The sequence below is a fragment of the Brachyistius frenatus genome, unplaced genomic scaffold (genome assembly GCF_029030835.1).
Source record: "Brachyistius frenatus isolate BFR_SWC_R1_liver_20210118 unplaced genomic scaffold, ASM2903083v1 Contig_310, whole genome shotgun sequence".
In the NCBI taxonomy this organism is placed as follows: domain Eukaryota; kingdom Metazoa; phylum Chordata; class Actinopteri; family Embiotocidae; genus Brachyistius; species Brachyistius frenatus.
Genome location: NW_027210909.1, coordinates 330,548 through 348,858, shown reverse-complemented (window position 1 = coordinate 348,858; position 18,311 = coordinate 330,548). Strand labels below are relative to the sequence as shown.

At 41.4% G+C, this 18,311-nt stretch overlaps 1 protein-coding gene across 1 annotated transcript; it reads left to right on the top strand.

The window, feature by feature from the left end:
* The first annotated feature begins 336 nt into the window (after positions 1–336).
* ntrk2b (neurotrophic tyrosine kinase, receptor, type 2b) lies at positions 337–17,776 on the top strand. Its single transcript, XM_069722986.1, has 16 exons — positions 337–1,056; positions 2,965–3,039; positions 3,225–3,296; positions 3,393–3,461; positions 3,555–3,706; positions 3,863–3,999; positions 5,502–5,634; positions 6,307–6,641; positions 6,995–7,054; positions 7,867–7,966; positions 8,880–9,068; positions 9,728–9,858; positions 9,967–10,139; positions 11,576–11,816; positions 13,540–13,698; positions 14,725–17,776. The coding sequence occupies exons 1-16, from the start codon at positions 860–862 to the stop codon at positions 14,908–14,910; spliced, it is 2,409 nt and encodes an 802-aa protein (XP_069579087.1). The 5' UTR covers positions 337–859; the 3' UTR covers positions 14,911–17,776.
* Positions 17,777–18,311: the final 535 nt, after the last annotated feature.

Sequence of the window (18,311 nt, the reverse complement as noted above, 5' to 3'; positions counted from 1 at the left end):
CCTAATGGCCAACCGTACAACAGTGTCGGTGTGGGAAAAAAAGCGCTGCTTTCATCCAATGCATGGCTTCAGAGAAACCACAACACAAGGAGTTTACATGCATATTGTTGTTGTGCCCAACACAGACAGGACATTTGACCCACAGCTGGCCGCTTGCTGTGCAACCTCACAAAACTGCAGCGGCTTGGTTTTGTTGCACGAGTAAAATACAAATGTCTCACACAAATTCCTATGAATACAAATGGTCTGAAACAAAATCTCCAGGGTAGCATCGCGAACATCTCCCCAATAAACCCCAGTCCCAGTGATGGCTGGGGGAGATGCGCTCGTCCTCGGCGATAATCGATAGACGGATGCAGGTAGCCTGCCTCCCTACACACGCAGCATCACCACGCATCCTTACTCCACTGTGCAGTCTCTCCTATTTTCCTCCCCATCGCCACACATATGAGAAATCGCTCGTGGGGGCCCTACCTATTGATCTCTAAACATCTGGAACACCTCATATTTGTTTTACAAGGCAGAGGCGAGCTGTCTGTTGCCGCGATAGGGGAGTGAGACAGCAGCAGCAGCAGCAGCAGCACCAGGACGGACCACTTGACACCTTGCTTCACGGCATCGATATGCAGTAGTGTGATACCAGCTCTGCGGAGACGAGAAGGCCAGTCCATGGCATCTTGATATTAAAACCGTGGGCTCTGCGCATTCCTCACCGACAGCGTAGTCTCTCTTTTTTTCTTCCTGCGGAGTCGAAAGGATTAACTTGGCCAGATAAAGGCGACGAGGGAGGAAATCTTACGAATAATTCAATTTGACCAGATTCTGTTTGGGGGATTCGTGGGATATCATTGGACCTGCGATGGACTCCAGCGCGGGGGGATATGGCATGGCTCGTTTTGGATTGTTTTTGGTTTTGATGGGGCTGTGGAGATTTAGCGATGCTTGCCCGGCATCCTGCACTTGCAGCATCTCAAGGATTGTTTGTATTGATTCTGTACCAGGGATCGAGGATTTCCCTGTCCTCACGTTAGATGACATGGAAAACATCACCGAGATGTAAGTGAATGAAAATGATCGTGCAGACAGCTTATGAACTTATTAGGATGCAATGCGTAAAGAGCTCCCTTTCGATCGTGTAGGTCGCAATAATACCAAATGGTGAGGGTTATACTACTACTAATAAAGGTGATAATAACACCAGCAGCTGTATTAATAACTGCAGGCCTGGTGCTATTCTCCTCGTGTGGATTGAGATCTGTCCTCCGCGCTTCATGTCAAACACCAAATTTGCGATTTTATTCTCATAACCAGTGGGTTTGTCAGATCATGTAGCCTCGTATATGTGTGTGTGTGCGTGAGTGTGTGTGTGTGTGGCGGAGATAGTGGTTGCGCGTGCGGGCGCGCGTGCGTAAATGGTGGCGAGAGTGCGCGTCAGGCTTATTTGGATTAGTCGGTGTTTTCCTTTACAAAACAGCTCCAGAGGTAGTGGTGGAGTAAATGTTTCGGGCCCAGCGCTGCAGCCTCCGAGGTGTTAATTCGGCTTTTTGGGCGGCGGTGGGAAACAGCCTCAGTAATTTCCAAACGACCACACTGCTGGCAGATTACACATGAGATCACATCAGTTGTATACAGCCGGCAAAAGGCTACCCACAGATATGTAGCCTTATCTGCGTCAGTGTGTAGGCCTGTGTCGGAGTGTACCTGCTACAACCCTGCACAAATACACAACTGCATGGCACCCAGTGGAGAGTGTGGGGGAGACTGGGTGAGTTTTCTGAGGCAGACAGCCTGAGACTACAGGCGTCACATCAACCCATCATGGACGTAGTTTACCAGGCGTCTACTGTGGCAACGTGATGATTCGCCTCTTCATTCTGCACAGCAGAGACGTCTTTTAGCAGCCTCCACTTTGTGGATTTATCTCACTGTCTGCAACACGTTTGACCGATAGATTCAGCAGCTGTCATCCTTAATGCATAGAAGAAAAGTTTAATAAAGGACATTAGGCTTGTCAGCTGCACCTTTTGAAAATCAAATCAGGAATTAAAAAAAAAAAAAAAAAAAATCTTGTGCCCTAAAATTAAAGGGAAAACTCCTGAACAAGCACTGACCCTTAATATAAAGTTTCTTCAACTTGAAATAGGCCTGTAATGCAGCTTTAAGGTACAATGCACATGTAAACAAAAGTGTCACCTCATGAAACACCAAAACTAAAAGCAGCCTGAAGCCATTCTTAATAAACATTTTTTTTGTAAACAGGGTACCATTACAAAACAATTAAATCAAAGTTGTTTCTCTTTTATGTTGATTTGTAAAGCTAAAAACATGCAGTTTAATTTATGATTAAAATTTGTACAGCTCTAAAAATATAGTTAAAATCATTTAAATTTAAAATAATCCATAACATTGCTGCTTTGCACTATAGCATGCCCTGGAAACGTTTATAAAATGTGTAGTTATTTGTGCCCAAGTTATATTTCATAAAACACCTTTAGGGGTGACATTTGATCAAAACATCAGAAAAACCTCATGTCAGTTGTAACATTATTAGGCTACAAAATCCAGGTATTTGTTTTGTTTAGATCTGTATTAAAAACTTTATAAAATTATTTTTCGATGTCTACATGTAATATAAACAATACCGGCAACAATATAAGCTACAAGTGTGTAAATATATGCTGTTGTGCCGGTTCATATTAGACTGAAAAGTGCTGCAGACCAAAATCTATCATAGAAATTACACGTTTACTGTGTGTGGACAGTAGCCGACTACAAAGTGAAGACCTGGTATTTAGTTTAATAAAATATATATTTTTTTTTATTCTACTCTTCTTTTTTTGGAGGATTTATCTGTAGAATACACAGTAACATACAAGCAAACAAACTTCACATGAACATGAATGGTGTGTGATTTCACTGAGAATTCACCTGATAACAGGTTTCCTTTTATATTTTTGTCCACAGATACATTGCTAATCAGAACAGGCTGTTTGACATGAGCGACAGCAGTCTGAGGCACTACATCAACCTCAGAAACCTGTGAGTATCACACACACACACACACACACACACACACACACACACACACACACACACACACACACACACACACACACACACACACACACACACACACACACACACACACACACACACACAGTTTTAAAGTGTTTTACATTGAATTTAAAGAATTGAAAATAACTCTACTATTTGACCTCCAACAGAACGGTGATGAAGACGAGATTGACGTCGATATCGTCAGACGCATTTTTTAACAATACGAGACTTCAATATGTGTAAGAAGTGTTTAAAGACCCTTGTCTTTTATCGTATTGATGAACACGAGTGGCTTTGTTTGTATTTTTATTGTTGTTTTTTTTCCCCCCTTTTAGAAATCTCAGAGACAATAACCTGTCGACGCTGTCATGGAGAACATTTCAGAACTATAACATTTCATTTCCGTAAGTCACACATGCACACAAACATTATAAGTATACACGTTGGCTCTTTTTGGGAAGTTTCTCATGTGCCGTGTGATTTGTTTTTATTTCCAGGCTCCTCCTGACTGGAAACCCTCTGGACTGTGTTTGTGAGAACTTGTGGATCAAACTGAGGCTCCAAGAAGAAACAGACAGTCCAGAGCTGCAATGCAAAGACGAGAGAGGAGCGTCCCAGGACTTTGTCACACTCACTCCACCGGACTGTGGTAATGCGATCGCCCCTCTAAACGTTCAATATCAGAAATTCAGCTCTGCTAATTATAACCTGGCTTCACTTCACAAAGATCGAAACCTGGAAACAAATCAATAAAGTTTTGCTTCCGGCCAGATGTTTGATTACGCTGTTTGCGGGTTTCTTGCAGTGGTTCCCACAGTAGAGGTCAACCCCAGAACCGTGACCAAGATGCAGGGGAGCAACGTGGAAGCAGTGTGCAGCGCCTCGGGATCCCCGACGCCCGAGATCCTCTGGAACCTCGATATGCTCTCGACCCATTATGAGGTGAGGCGGTCTCGCACCTCGCAGCTTCCTGTTTTAACCTCTGGGACACTTGGGGCTCCTGATTCTTTTAAGATGTTGCTGTTTGAGGGAAGAGGTAGCACGAAGATGAAGGGATGCCTTGAACTCCAAGCTGCAATGAGTTGAAGGCCATGATAGTTTAACTTCGTTGATATTGTTCTATCAAATCCCACGAAAAAAACCCGAAGACTAAATTGATCCGACTGAAAAGTCTGTTTGTCTCAACCCGATAAAGCTGGTTCCTATACGGCTTCACTAATGTCAACAACTTTTAAAAGGACGACATGTTCCTTCATTACTACGACCACAACTACTGAAAGGTATAATAAATCTCATTATTAATCTCATTATTATTTTATCAATATTATTAATATAAGAAGGTCAAAAAAGTCCCAACAAATCCAGTATTTATTCCAGTTTGTTTAAGCAAGTTATTCTTATTAAATGAAATGTGTAGAATCTTTAAAAATTGACATCTTGACAAAGAACCACTGGACCGAGAGCGAGTAGGAGAGTATTTGAATTGTTTTGGTCTTTTTATGAGCTCTGCTGATTATAAGAAAATACAGAAAATGGTGAATGGTGAGCTTTTTCCTTTCAGCCACAAGAACAACTTGGACTTAACTCGATGTGAGACAAGGTTGAGACTTAAGACTCCAAGTCAAGCAGCTTGAGTAGATAATTATAAGGCTTTTACTTTGAAACGTTACTAACGCAGGTTTGATAGAAAAGTGTTCAATTCATTTCAATGATTAACGTGCTTCCGGAGTCTCATTTTAATTGCGATGGTTTGTGACTCTGGTTTATGACTCGGTTGGTAAAAACTATCTGACTTGAGAAACTGAATCAAGGTTGGAGTTGGATGAAAACACATGTAGGATGGGAGGCTTCACTAACAACAGATGTTTCAAATGAATTTTTCACTGGTTGTGTTAATTAATACTTATTATATCTTCCAGTATTTTTTTCATACAATTGAATTGACAGTGTTTAAGATAGTTGGGTAATGTTTGTAATAATTTTATTTTTGCTTACCATTTCAACTCTAACTAGTAAAGTACTAGTTAACTATTTCAGTCATTTATATGTTACTTGTAGCTAATTATTCCCATCCTGTATCTGTTACTTTTAAATATTTCAACTCTTTATCCATTTCACTGTTTATGCATTACTTATTATTTAAACTATTAATCCTTATTCATTTTTACTGTTTCAACTGTTTGCTTTAAGCCAATATGTATCCAACTGCTTTCATTCCTGTTTGGTATTTAAACTTTTAGGTAAACATATCCATTTTTTTTTGCTTTGCTTCGCTTTGAACGAGTCTTCATGCGGTCTCAGTCGGTGGTAGTGATGATGTGTTACAGCTGACTGAGGTTGTGTTAACTACTAACTGTTGACTGCACATGTACTTAAAAGATCAGCATTACATCAATATGACATTAGCAGGAAATATAATACAAATAATACCGTTGTGTTTGCAGATTGACCCTTTGGAGACAGAGAGCCGCCTCACCTTGTCGGGCCTGTCTCCTGACGATAATGGCCGCGTGATTGTGTGCAGCGCGGAGAACATGGTCGGTCAGAGCGAGGCCACCCTTCAGCTCAATATTCTCTGTAAGGACTTCAACTATGGCATACATCTTTAGAAATCATATTTACATCGCTAAGTTAAAGTTGTCTAATTTCCTCTGTGATGAGATTTTAAATGCCTTCTTCTAGACCTTGTTTTTCCAGTGAAAGCAGAAGGCTCCTCAGTTTGTAATCATTAGCGTCTCTTGGCAAATCTTATTGACTCTCCATGTTTCCTGTCCATAACTCTTCCTCCTGTAAAGCTCCTCATGCCTTCCCATGCACCTCTGCTTGTTTAGTGCCACCCTTCTCCTCATTCCTCTCTTCCATGTTTTCCTATTGTCAGTGTTCACACGTTGTGTGATCGGCCTCTCCTCTTCCTCTTCCTCTTCCTTTCCTTTCCTTTCCTTTCCTTTCCTTTCCTTTCCTTTCCTTTCCTTTCCTTTCCTTTCCTTTCCTTTCCTTTCCTTTCCTTTCCTTTCCTTTCCTTTCCTTTCCTTTCCTTTCCTTTCCTTTCCTTTCCTTTCCTCTCCTCTCCTCTCCTCTCCTCTCCTCTCCTCTCCTCTCCTCTCCTCTCCTCTCCTCCATACTTTACTTCCCCCACTACATCTCTACTCTCTGAGCCCATAGATGTTGCTTTTCCTACTGGTGTTCCTCCTGGTGTTTATTTCCTGTCATCCTGTGATTACTCTTCCTCTACTGTTGCCTCCGTGTCAGTTGCCCCCACCATCCAGCAGCTGCTGGCTCCAGAGCGGGACCACCACTGGTGCATCCCCTTCACCGTGACGGGGAACCCCAAACCCGAGCTGCAGTGGTACCACAAGAACAAGCCCCTCCAGGAGCAGGACTACATCCGCACCATGATCCACGTGTCCACCGAGAATGAGGACCACGGCTGCCTGCAGCTGGTCAACCCCACGCACATTCACAACGGCGAGTACAAGCTGGTGGCGAAGAATAAGTTCGGCCGGGACGAGAAGAAGGTCTCTGCCCAGTTCATCGATCCGCCTAACATCAGCCACACAGGTGTCCGAATCCATCTTTTTACACGGGTTCATTTCATATCAGGTCTTCTCATTGCTGGTCTGTGAGGTGGACGACTAACATGTCAATTTTTCTCTTCTGTACTATAGAAGACCCCGACTACTGTAAGTAACGATTCAGCTCTATAACACCAACAGTATTCACACTCCTCAGCTTGATATTGCTCGCATACAAAGTTAAAATGAACTCTGATGATATCCGTCTGTCTTTCCTCCTCTGGCTTTCCTCGGCATCGTCTGCAGACACCGGTACGTGTTTGTACTCTTTCAGGACTTACACACACTTTTATGACATGACTCCCATCAGTCAGCATTACAAAAATGTTTGCTCTTAATATTTGTTGTTACTTTTAAATGTTCAGACAAGTATTTTGATGTGTTTTTCAGACCCGCCCCTCCCTCCACTGGACGACAGTGTTGCAGTAAGTGATCGTGATCTGAAGCAGTGGCTCCTTAACTTTCTACTTGTGGTCCCTGACACATATTTACAATCATTTTTGTGTTCGTTTTGATTTATTTTAATTCTATTCAACTCAGTCCCTTCCCATCCTATAAATGGTGGTTCTCAACTGGTGGCTCGCAATCTAAAAGTAGGTCATTGGGTCATTTTGAGTGGGTTGTGGATGTATGCATGATCAAAAAAAGTTGAGGGGGAAAAAAAAGCCAAACTTTTTGAGCTTCTGCTGCTGTGCTTTTATTTTGAAGGACTTACATTTCCCACCATGTTTGCTGCCAATGTTGTCATGACTGTAAAGACCAAAACTAAAGTCGTCACATCAATCAGCTCTCATTTTTATATTGATACATAGACAGTTTATTTTATAAACTGGGCTAGGATTTAATGAGTCTGGCTTTTTATTTCATATTTCATATAGTTCAATTTAAATCCTTGAAACCTGATGAGCATTATGAGTTTAAACTTGTTTGAAAAGCCTGTATTTCAAGGTAAGGCAGATTTTTGAACTTTCATTAGGTTTTTGCTCTGTGTGCACATTTATTGCATTTCTTTAACAATGCATAAAGGCGTTGTGTATCAATACACTATTTTTTGTGAAATAAATTTGAGACTCAAAAATCGGAGTTGTCACTTAAAGAAAAAAAGTAGATCCTGAGGCTGGACCAGTTGAGAACGACTGCAATAATCAATGGCTCCTTAGATTTAATTTGTAGGTTGTTTTTGCGGGATCACAATCTCTATGTTTTTGTTGACATTTATCGTTTATTTCCTCGGCAGGTGTATGTAGTTGTGGGAATCGCTGGAGTTGCCCTGACTGGCTGTGTTCTGATGGTGATCATTCTGAAATATGGAAGAAACTCCAAGTTTGGTATTAAAGGTAAACAAATTTTTCTTAAATGGATAAATTGACATTTTAGTAAATGCCCAAAAGTAAGTGAGAAAATGGACACTCCTCTTTATCTGTCTGTTAAAGTTTTAGTTTCCCCTACAGAGGCAGGCTAGCCGTTTCCAGTATTTGTGCTAAGCTAAGCAGCTGCTGGCTGTAGCTTCTGATTTAGTACAGACTGGTTATTGAGCATCTCGTCTGACTCTTGGCAAGAAAGTGAAAAAACAAGTTTCCCAAAATGTTGAACTATTCCTTTTTTTTAAATTTTTATTTCAGGAGTTGGCTTGGTAAAAAACACTCTATCCCAATTATCAACCCAGTAGTATAATGTAACTGTATTATTACATACTGTGCAGCTTGAATTATACGTGTTTGTTATTGCATCTGTCATCAATCCATCACTGATGTATCGACAGTTCGTGAAAGCTTGATAACACTGTATAATGTGTAAACTGTGTGATTACACGCACAAACAAATCTTTTCAGTTTGTCGTCAAGCATCTGTTTGCATTCAGTTATAGATGCCTCAAGATTATTAACACTAGACGAATGCATTGATAAATACTTACGATGTCCTTGTCAAAAAAGTGATTGTGTACCATTTGTAAACGCTACATCTGAAAGTATTAGCGTTGACCTTAAAGCTTATTGCAGTCATGAAAATGAACACCGGATGTTGTGAGCCCAACTGTGGGCTGAGCTCATGCTCATGTTGTTCAGCATGACATCGACCCGATCGTCTGATCAGCTTTCATACAACCTGGAGTCTCTTTCTCTGTGCATTCCTCCTCTTCCTCCTCCTCCTCCTCCTCCTCCTCCCCGTACGACCTCCACCCTCCACTTCTTCATCGCTCGTCTCTGCACCTTCCCTTTCCTCTCCACCTCCTCCTCTGTGGCTCCCTAGGCTCCTCCTCAGTCATCAGTAATGACGATGACTCCGCCAGCCCTCTTCATCACGTCTCCAATGGCAACAACACCCCGTCGTCCTCGGAGATGGGTCCAGACGCAGTGATCATTGGGATGACAAAGATTCCTGTCATCGAGAACCCACAGTACTTCCGTAACTCCGGCAGCATGCTGAAATCTGACACGTGTGAGTTACCGCCTCGCTCGACAAGCGCCGGGTAACCCGGACCTTTTCTGATAAATCCATGCAGGGATCGCTGCGAAGGCGCCATATTTACTGTCAGCATCCTGCTGCATTGTGATAGTGACTCCTGCTCCGAGGGCAAACTGGACATTTAGCCCAGAGAGGATGTGCAGAAACAGAAGATGTACAAGAAGCTTAGCTCAGCAAAGTTAATTCCAGTTTTATGAATTTATAAATCTATTAGTCAATAAGTGTTTACGTCGCGCATAAATGTCAAATATTTTCTGTTTCCAGCCTTTTAAATGTGTAGGTTTACTGCCTTTAATTATTTAATAATATTTATTTATTATTATATAATTCCCATTTAGAATTTATCATTATTGTATATTAAAAATCTTTCTGCTGAGGACTTTTCATCAGACATATCGTGCAATCTAAAGACACCACTTTTCTCCTTGGAGATTATTTTCGGATCTCATACAAAAAAACTGATAATGAAAATATTAGTCAGTTGCAATATTCTTAAGGTCATACCAATAACTGATATATTCTAGCGTAATGCTTGCAACGCCAATAAACATGTTACGTAAGCTAAACTATCCACTAAATAATCGAGACGCACACATGACCTTGGGAGTGACTTGACTTATTCTGCATTAAAGTTGTCCAGCACATCAAGAGACACAACATCGTGCTGAAGCGGGAGCTGGGAGAGGGAGCCTTCGGGAAGGTCTTCCTCGCCGAGTGCTACAACCTGACTCCAGACCAGGAGAAGCTCCACGTGGCAGTCAAGGTACAGATCGCTCAAATAATCAATGCGCTTGTCATTCAGTTGGTGAATTCGATTGATTATGTGTACATCCTTGCGGATAACGCTCCTCGCCGTGTTTCGCCCCGACAGACTCTGAAGGAGGCGAGCGAGAGCGGCCGAGCAGACTTCTACAGGGAGGCCGAGCTCCTCACCAACCTGCAACACGAACACATCGTCACCTTCTACGGAGTGTGTGTGGAGAGCGACCCGCTCATCATGGTGTTTGAATACATGAAGCACGGAGACCTGAATAAGTTCCTCAGGTAAGATCGGTTTGACGAGAAACACAACAAACCTCTTTGTCACCGATGGTTTTGATGAGAAGGTCGGTGCGTCCCTCGTACCTGCGCGTTCAACATGAAGCTGCAATACTTGACGTACAAACACACAGCTTCTCCGTTAAACGTGCTCGGTGCATTGGATTTCCCGTAGGCCACCGAAGCGGCGCTGCAAATCAGTGAGGGTGATTTAATGAAGCAAAGTTCAGTAAATGTTACCGTGTCCTGGCCTCTTAACTCAAATTGAGGCAGTGGCACACTAACGAGAGCAAATTCAGAAAAACAAATTGGCAAGCTGTAAAAAAACGTACTATTATGCAGATTAAAAACTAGTGATGTAATTATTCTGAAATTGTATTTTACATTTAGAATGATAATTTTCTGTCAAATATATTACATTTGAATGAAATGTAATTTTTTTATATAACATAAACATACAGTTCATACATACATACTAGTGGCCATCCAGCTGGATAAACTTTTGGCCCTTCATAGGAGAGAATTTGGGCATCTCTGTCCTAAAGGCCTGATTTTGCCCCTCCTGATAATGACGAGGGAGTTCCAGACAATAAATGTAAATAACTACATCTACAATAACCATGTCTCCATCTTTTCTCCACCTGTGTCCTAATCACAGTAACATTAGCTTGCACTTAACACTTTAACTTTATTTCTAACTCACCTCAGTAAAAATGTATCAATCATTCTGACACCGTTTTCTCAGATAACGGCTTCATTCACAGTTTTTTTCCCCTCTAATTTAGTTTTTCTGTGTAAATGTAGCCGCGCTCAGGTGCAAACAGGTGAGGACGACCACGGTCCGCCTGCATGTTTGTTTTGCTTCGAAGTCACGTTTGATCGCGCGAGATTTGAGTGAGCTCTAAAGTTCTAGAAATCGTAGTTCTCATGATGAAAATATAATTTTTTTTTTCGAAAAGTCTGTCCCATAAGACTAGAAATCAGTTAAGATCCACTTCTTTCACCAGATATTAACCCACAACATGGATTTCAAATCACTTCAATGAATATACGGCTGAAGTGATTAATTGATTAGTCAGTCAACGGAAAATTAATCTGTAACATATCAAATGTTATAAAACACAAAAAATGCCCATTATAATTTTCTCAGAAAACTTGTCTCAGTTGTGTTATTTGATCAATATTCCAAAACCTGAATATATTCAGTTTACTATTGAATATTACAAATAGAAATACATCAAACCGATCAAAGTGAGAGGTTGGAGCAAATGTTTGGCTGTTGAACTAATTCATGATTCAGCTTTAAGCCATTCACATAAAATGTACAATATTATAGTCACATATAACAGTAATGACAGAATCATCCACTTGTAATGGGCAATGTTAAATCCTGCAATGTAGCCTATGTATTTACCAAACTGTGTGATATTTCCTGGGTGCAGGTCCCACGGTCCTGATGCAGTGCTCATGGCAGACGGTCAGCACAGTATCCTGGTGGAGCTCACTCAGTCCCAGATGCTGCACATTGCCCAACAGATTGCTGCTGGCATGGTCTACCTGGCCTCCCAGCACTTTGTCCACAGAGACTTGGCAACGAGGAACTGCCTGGTAGGAGAAAACCTGCTGGTCAAGATAGGAGACTTTGGCATGTCCAGAGATGTTTACAGCACAGACTACTACAGAGTGAGTATTTTAGATTATTTCCCCCTTTTCCTCACCTCGTCTTGCCCCCAGTCGCTCACTCGCACAGGAGCCCATTCATGCATACTTTCTGATATAGACACAGAAATATGGAAATGTATACGCACAGTCGGAGATATGTAATTAGAATTTTACTCCAGTTTTGGTCTGAAATAACTGTGCAGCTGCAGAAATGACATTTTTACCAGAGGTATTTTATCTATTTTTAATACCATTTAAATGCAAATTCTATAATCTGCATAAAATTACTGTTTCCATGGTAATGAGGGCCAACAGTGCAAAAAGTGCATGGGCAGTTTTTTCCTTTTCCCCGGGCAAGGAGTTATTACATCCCCTCGCGCTACATGAACGGCATCATATTAAACCGCAGAGGAGTTATAGTAAATGTAATGACGCTGATTGAGATCTCACTTATATATACGGTCCTGGTGTTACAATACAGGTCATTAAATGAAAAGAATAACGTTTATTAAGTTGAGGAGCAGATGGTTTTATTTCATTCCCTCATCCTTTGTGTGTCAGATCCCAGCTTGAATCCCACAGCGCCCTCTGCTGCCTGAAGAGGAGTCAGCTATCCAAACACAAAAAACATTTCCAAGATGCATTTGCCTGCATCTGATAAGATCCCCTTAAAGAGGGCCTGTCACCAGCTCCTGATATCAAACGTTTTTTATCAAATGGAAAGCGAATGCATGAACAAAGCTTAAAATATGAGGCCCCCGCCTCATCTGGTGGAAGGCTGCTTTTATTTCACAAATCAAAGGCAATCATGTTATCCTGTAAATTAGATCAGAAAACCATACAACTCCATTACGTTCACATTAAGAAAGGTGATCAGGTTAGTCGTGAATTACACTAGAATTTTACATTTGTGCACCGTTGTTGATCTGCCGGTTATAAAGTCCATCACTTGGTGACATGTCATGAATATCCAGGTGGAAAGTTACGACACTCTTGTTGTTATCTTGTTTTTTCCACCACTTTTATAGCCATAAGGAGAAACATCTCTCTGCATGATGCAACACTTCAACAGCACCACAAACCACCAAATTCATTTCAATGCTTTTTCAGACCTTTTTATATTTCATATATACTGTAACACCTGTTTCATGATCATATTGATCCTTCTGTCTAAATGAATGGAAACAGTGCTTTTGTCTGTAAAGCACTCAAAACAATGTAAATTGAAAGTATTAGTCAAATAATCTAATCGTTGATTAACAGAAAATGAATCATATTTTACTATTTTGATCCTTTATAATTTATATAAAATATGTTTGATTATACAACTAGTTTGATAGTGAAGTATTTACACTTCAGTACGCATGTCAAACATTTGATAAGTCTCTTTAATAAATTCGGTGCACTTTCCTGTCTTATCTTATAGTAAACTGAATAAGATGGGAATGCCATTTGTTTTGCAGGTATTAGTTACCAGAGAATTTGTCCTCTGTGGACCTTGAACATCTAAAACTAATTTCACAGCAATCCATCACATGGTTGTCAAATTTGGTAGAAGGAAGAAAAAAAATAGGGATTCCAAAAATCCTGACTATTGAATGTCATGAATGTTTGTACAAAATTGTACGGCAACATATCCAGTAGTTGTCGAGATGTTTCACCCGGGACCAAAGTGCCCTCCTGCTGGCCTCGTGGTGTTGCTTTCTACTGGATGTGTCCTCTCTCTCTGTCTCTATCGCTGCAGGTGGGCGGCCACACGATGCTGCCGATCCGCTGGATGCCCCCAGAGAGCATCATGTACCGGCGGTTCACCACGGAGAGCGACGTGTGGAGCCTCGGCGTGGTGCTGTGGGAGATCTTCACCTACGGCAAGCAGCCCTGGTACCAGCTCTCCAACAACGAGGTCAGACTTACATATCGCACGAACTCATCCGCATGTTTCCATCTCTAAATCTCTGAACTTCATGGAAGCACGATACACAAATACTTCAAATATTCCAGTGCACGTTTGAACTTTGTTTCTATACTGTGGGAGAAACTCCCCCTCACATGTAAAAACTCAGCTAGAAGGCACGTTTCTGCGATTAGAAGTCGAGGAAAGTTCTTTTGAGAGTATTAAACATCCTTCATGATGTCTCATACTTGATGCATATTTCTACTTCCTGGCCACCTTGTAATAAATGTTTTGCTTCAATTTAATCTCACATTTGTGATTCCTGAACGCTGCAAACAGACAAGAGTTGATTGTAAATGAAATTTGTTTGATTAATTTTCTCTCCCTTAACTATCGAACCAATTGAAAGTTCTGCAGATATACTTTGAATTGTCCCTTTTTAAAAAAAAATATTTGACAAACTTTACAAAATTTGAATTCACTGTGTTGATATATGGATGTCACCACCCTCCATTCGGTCGGGATTGTTTCCAGTCACTGCATCCTCATGCAAGTAGACTTTAACCAATTGGCATTGACCACCATATTACATGTTTTAAATGTGTGCCATTGTTCTGGCTCCGGCTTCAATTCCTAAATAATTGCTAGTGTTGCCACAACTGTTCACATCACTTCATTTAGCTCCAACACATTGAGGAACAAACTTGACTTCAATGTCATTGTGCTTAGCCACGCCCACTGGTCGCTGATTGGTCCGTCCTTCAGAGTGGCTGAGTGAACTTTAATCTGAACATGGTTTCCAGACTACAAACACAGTGAAGACCGAAGCTGTGAGCTATTATTTCTATTGACAAAAAAAAAAAAAGATGTAAATAACGTGAATAAAAATAGTGCAGAACAATGCGTGCAAAAACAAGTTCACTGATGATGCCGTAGAAGCAATTGTCTGACTTTATTTGATTATGTGACAATATATTGCCGGTAAATTATGTTTCATCCGCGTATCTAACAGTACCATCTCCCCGTTTCCTGCAGGTGATCGAGTGCATCACTCAGGGCCGCGTGCTGCAGCGGCCCCGTACCTGTCCTAAAGAGGTGTACGACCTGATGCTGGGCTGCTGGCAGAGGGAGCCCTACATGAGGCTCAACATCAAGGAGATCCACAGCATGCTCCAGAGCCTGGCCAAGGCCTCGCCGGTGTACCTGGACATACTGGGCTGAAGCACCAGTGTCCCTGTATGTACTCTGCGTGCATGTGTGCTTCGTGTGTGGACAAGTGTTTGTGTGTTTCGACTGCACATTGGTGAAACGGAGAGGAGAGGAGGAAGTTAAGGCTGCGTGACTGCGTGTACAGAACCTGTCTGTACACGTTCCTGTAAATGCTCCCGTCCGTGTCCCCATCACATCGAGAAAAGCCTTAAAATTTTCCGTGATTTTGGTTTTCTTTTCTTATCAATTTGCAGACGTTACTGAGGCATGTTTCACAAAAAGGAAACCAAAATACATACAGAATTATGTAACTTTATCCAAAACCATCAACAGACCCGGACATTTACTGTATGTTAAAGGCCTAAAACTGAACGACCAGACGTCTCACTCCTCTCCATCCGCTGCATTAAATCCTCCTCCTGTATTCCATATCTGCTGGAAATGAACAAAGGGAAAATAATGTGTCTCTCTGTGATGAACAGTATATGGATACATCTTTGTACATAGAGCTTTTTCCTCTCTCAACAATGCCGCACATATTCTGCCAGAAGATAAAAATTAATTTACAGCTGGAGCTTTTTCTTTTCTATGTCACAGACTATTTTAATATTTGTACAATTTATAAATGTCGACTCTGCTTCATCGATTTAAATCTGTTGCTTTTGAGTCATCTACAGATATTTTAATCATGCGTGTATATAATTATACACAAGCGTTAAAAAAAAAAGAAACACGTGAAACCCCTATAGTCATATAGATGCCTGCGTCTGTTATATCGAACTCACCGCGAGTCCACTGAGGGACGTCCTCGTGTGATTTCACATTTGTTCTTTTTGATTAATATCATGATCATTCGACATATTTTCTGTAAATATCTGTTCATATTTTACACTAATTGCCCCGAGATCATCTATATTCACGTTTTAAATGTTGTTGCGGCGCTCTACTCGTTTCATTTGAATAATTGGACGGATTTAAAGCACAGGGAACGAGGACTCGGCAGCACAGATCGATTTCTTTTTTTTTTTTTACATTTAATTTTCATTCACCAGCAGCCATTTAGCAAATCTCCGTTGTTCGGTGGCCCATATCTGTAAGTGATGTGCTTTCGTTTGCATCTTCAGAGGCAGGTTTTCAGGCGTTGTGGGTGCTGATGAGATGGTGTTCGTGGTTGGGATTGAAGCAGCTTCCTGCGCGCTCACGTAGGATCAGCAGACTGAAAATTTCTTTTAGTTTTTTAAGGATCGAAGCTGCTACTTGTTTATTTGTCATTTATTTACATTACGAGGCTGTTCTTTGAGGATGTAATCTTTACCTCTACGTAGTGGGCCGTGAGGCTGCAGTAAAAGGATTAATTAAGAGTGGGATTGGCCTTAAAATGTCCCGGGGGTGCTTTCATCTCTCCTTGCGGCCTCAGGCAGTCGGCCGGTGACGGAGGCAGCTCTTCATCCCGGGCGGCGGTGAAGCACATTCGTTGAGGCGATAAACAGTTGTAAAATGTACTCTTGTTACATCTTTGATAGTTTTGTTTTCCAGAGATAAAAAAAAAAAAAGAAAAGAAAAAAGGTTAAAATATTGAAGCAGCCATGGTGGAAGTGTCCGGAAACAAACTTCTGTATTAATATTACAGAATATTACGCAGCAGCGATCGCTCCTTCATATGAACCATTATGTTTTTCCATATGAGGAATAAGGCAGTGAGACTTTGGGCTCCGTCTTTACATTCAGTTAAAAGCAGCATCAAGCGCAACGTAAGAATCTTTCGGTTGTCATTTCCTTGTCCAGCGCCAACGCTGTTCAAAGAGCAGATGTACTTACATAAAGGTGTTGGTCTCTAAATGAGGTGTGGTCGGATGCATTTTTGGTGTTTGCTATCTTGAGGCAGCAAAAAAAAACGTGATCTTAAGTCGGTGTGTTAGTTATTTTAAGGGCACATTAGTGACACGGTAATATGACCTTCATACAATGCATTTATTGCTCTGCATGATACACACACAAACCTCCAAAAAAAAATGTAAAAGATTTCAACGTGAAAGATCATTATCGTGTGCATCCGTCTGTGAACGCTTGCAGAGAAATGTTCTTTCCTAATACCTGGCAAATCTGCCTTTATATTAACAATCCACGAGGATGCAAGCACACCTGGATCTTAAAGGGAAAGAGACGACACGGATTAAATAAGAGAACGAGAACCACCCCTTTAAACCCCGCATCAAACTTTGCACTCAGATTTGAAGCCGCTCTAAATGCACCTGCACCGTGCGCTTTAAACCGCATGCTTACGTCGTTAACATGCAGCCCAACCAGTTACATTTGTAAAATGCACTTTGTAGCGTTCTTTAACCCCCAAAATGCACAACCTGAGCGACTGTGAACACCCTCCACCTCGACCTCAGCTGCTCCTAACAACAACAAAAAAACAAACACAACATGTCACCCTCGCTCCGCTGGCCATGACGGACGCAGGTCCAAACTCGGACACATTGTCCCCGATGAAAACAACAGTTTCTGTGTCCTTCTATGTTTTTATTATTGTATAATAGTCACGTGTCTGCTGTACATAAATCGCTGTCCATTCTGTACAGTTCTGATATTTGTCTATATGAATAGTAGGCTATGTTTATTAGTATAATCCGTTTCAAGCAGGTATGTGTGACATCTATTGAAGACAATGTGTTATGGGCCACTGGCAATACATACTAAATGTAAATACGATTATTTTATTTGTGCTACATTGTATAATTTCTTTGTGCTCGTTCATAACACCAGTGAGAATACAATCCTTTTTTTGTTTGTTTTGGCAACTTTTGATCTGCAGAGGACTTTATTTGAACAATGTGTTTTTCTCTGAAGACAAAAAAAGACAAAAAAAGAAAAAGATCTCCTCTTTCCTCTCCACTGTGATGGGGAGCTCTCACAGAGGCTGTCTGAGACGCTGCCTGTCTGCAGGAAGACCACAGACTCTAAACATCAGGACCTCTCTGAGCCGACAGGCGTCCCGGCAGACGTGCGGCCGATGGCGGGGAGGTCAAAGGTCGCCTCCTGGCCAACCCCGCCGCTCAACCTCTGACAGACTGTAGCCTACTTTGATCCTCTTTCAGATGAATAACTGTGACTTTGCATCATGAATAGTATATTATTTTGAATGTAATCTAGAAGGGTGGGGACCTTTTTTGAATGTAATCTATCTCGGGAGGGCGGGTGGGGGTGGAGGGGGGGCATTCATGATTTTTTTGTAAATATACGGTAAAAGAAGAAAAAAGATTACAGTTTTCATTCCTGTGCAGACAACAAATTTTACTTACTGTGTGAATACAAAGAGAAAGTGTGTGTGTGTGTGTGTGTGTGTTTGTGCGTATTTGCACATACATCTGAATGCAAGTGTGTGTGTGTGTGTGAGCGTGTGTGTGTGT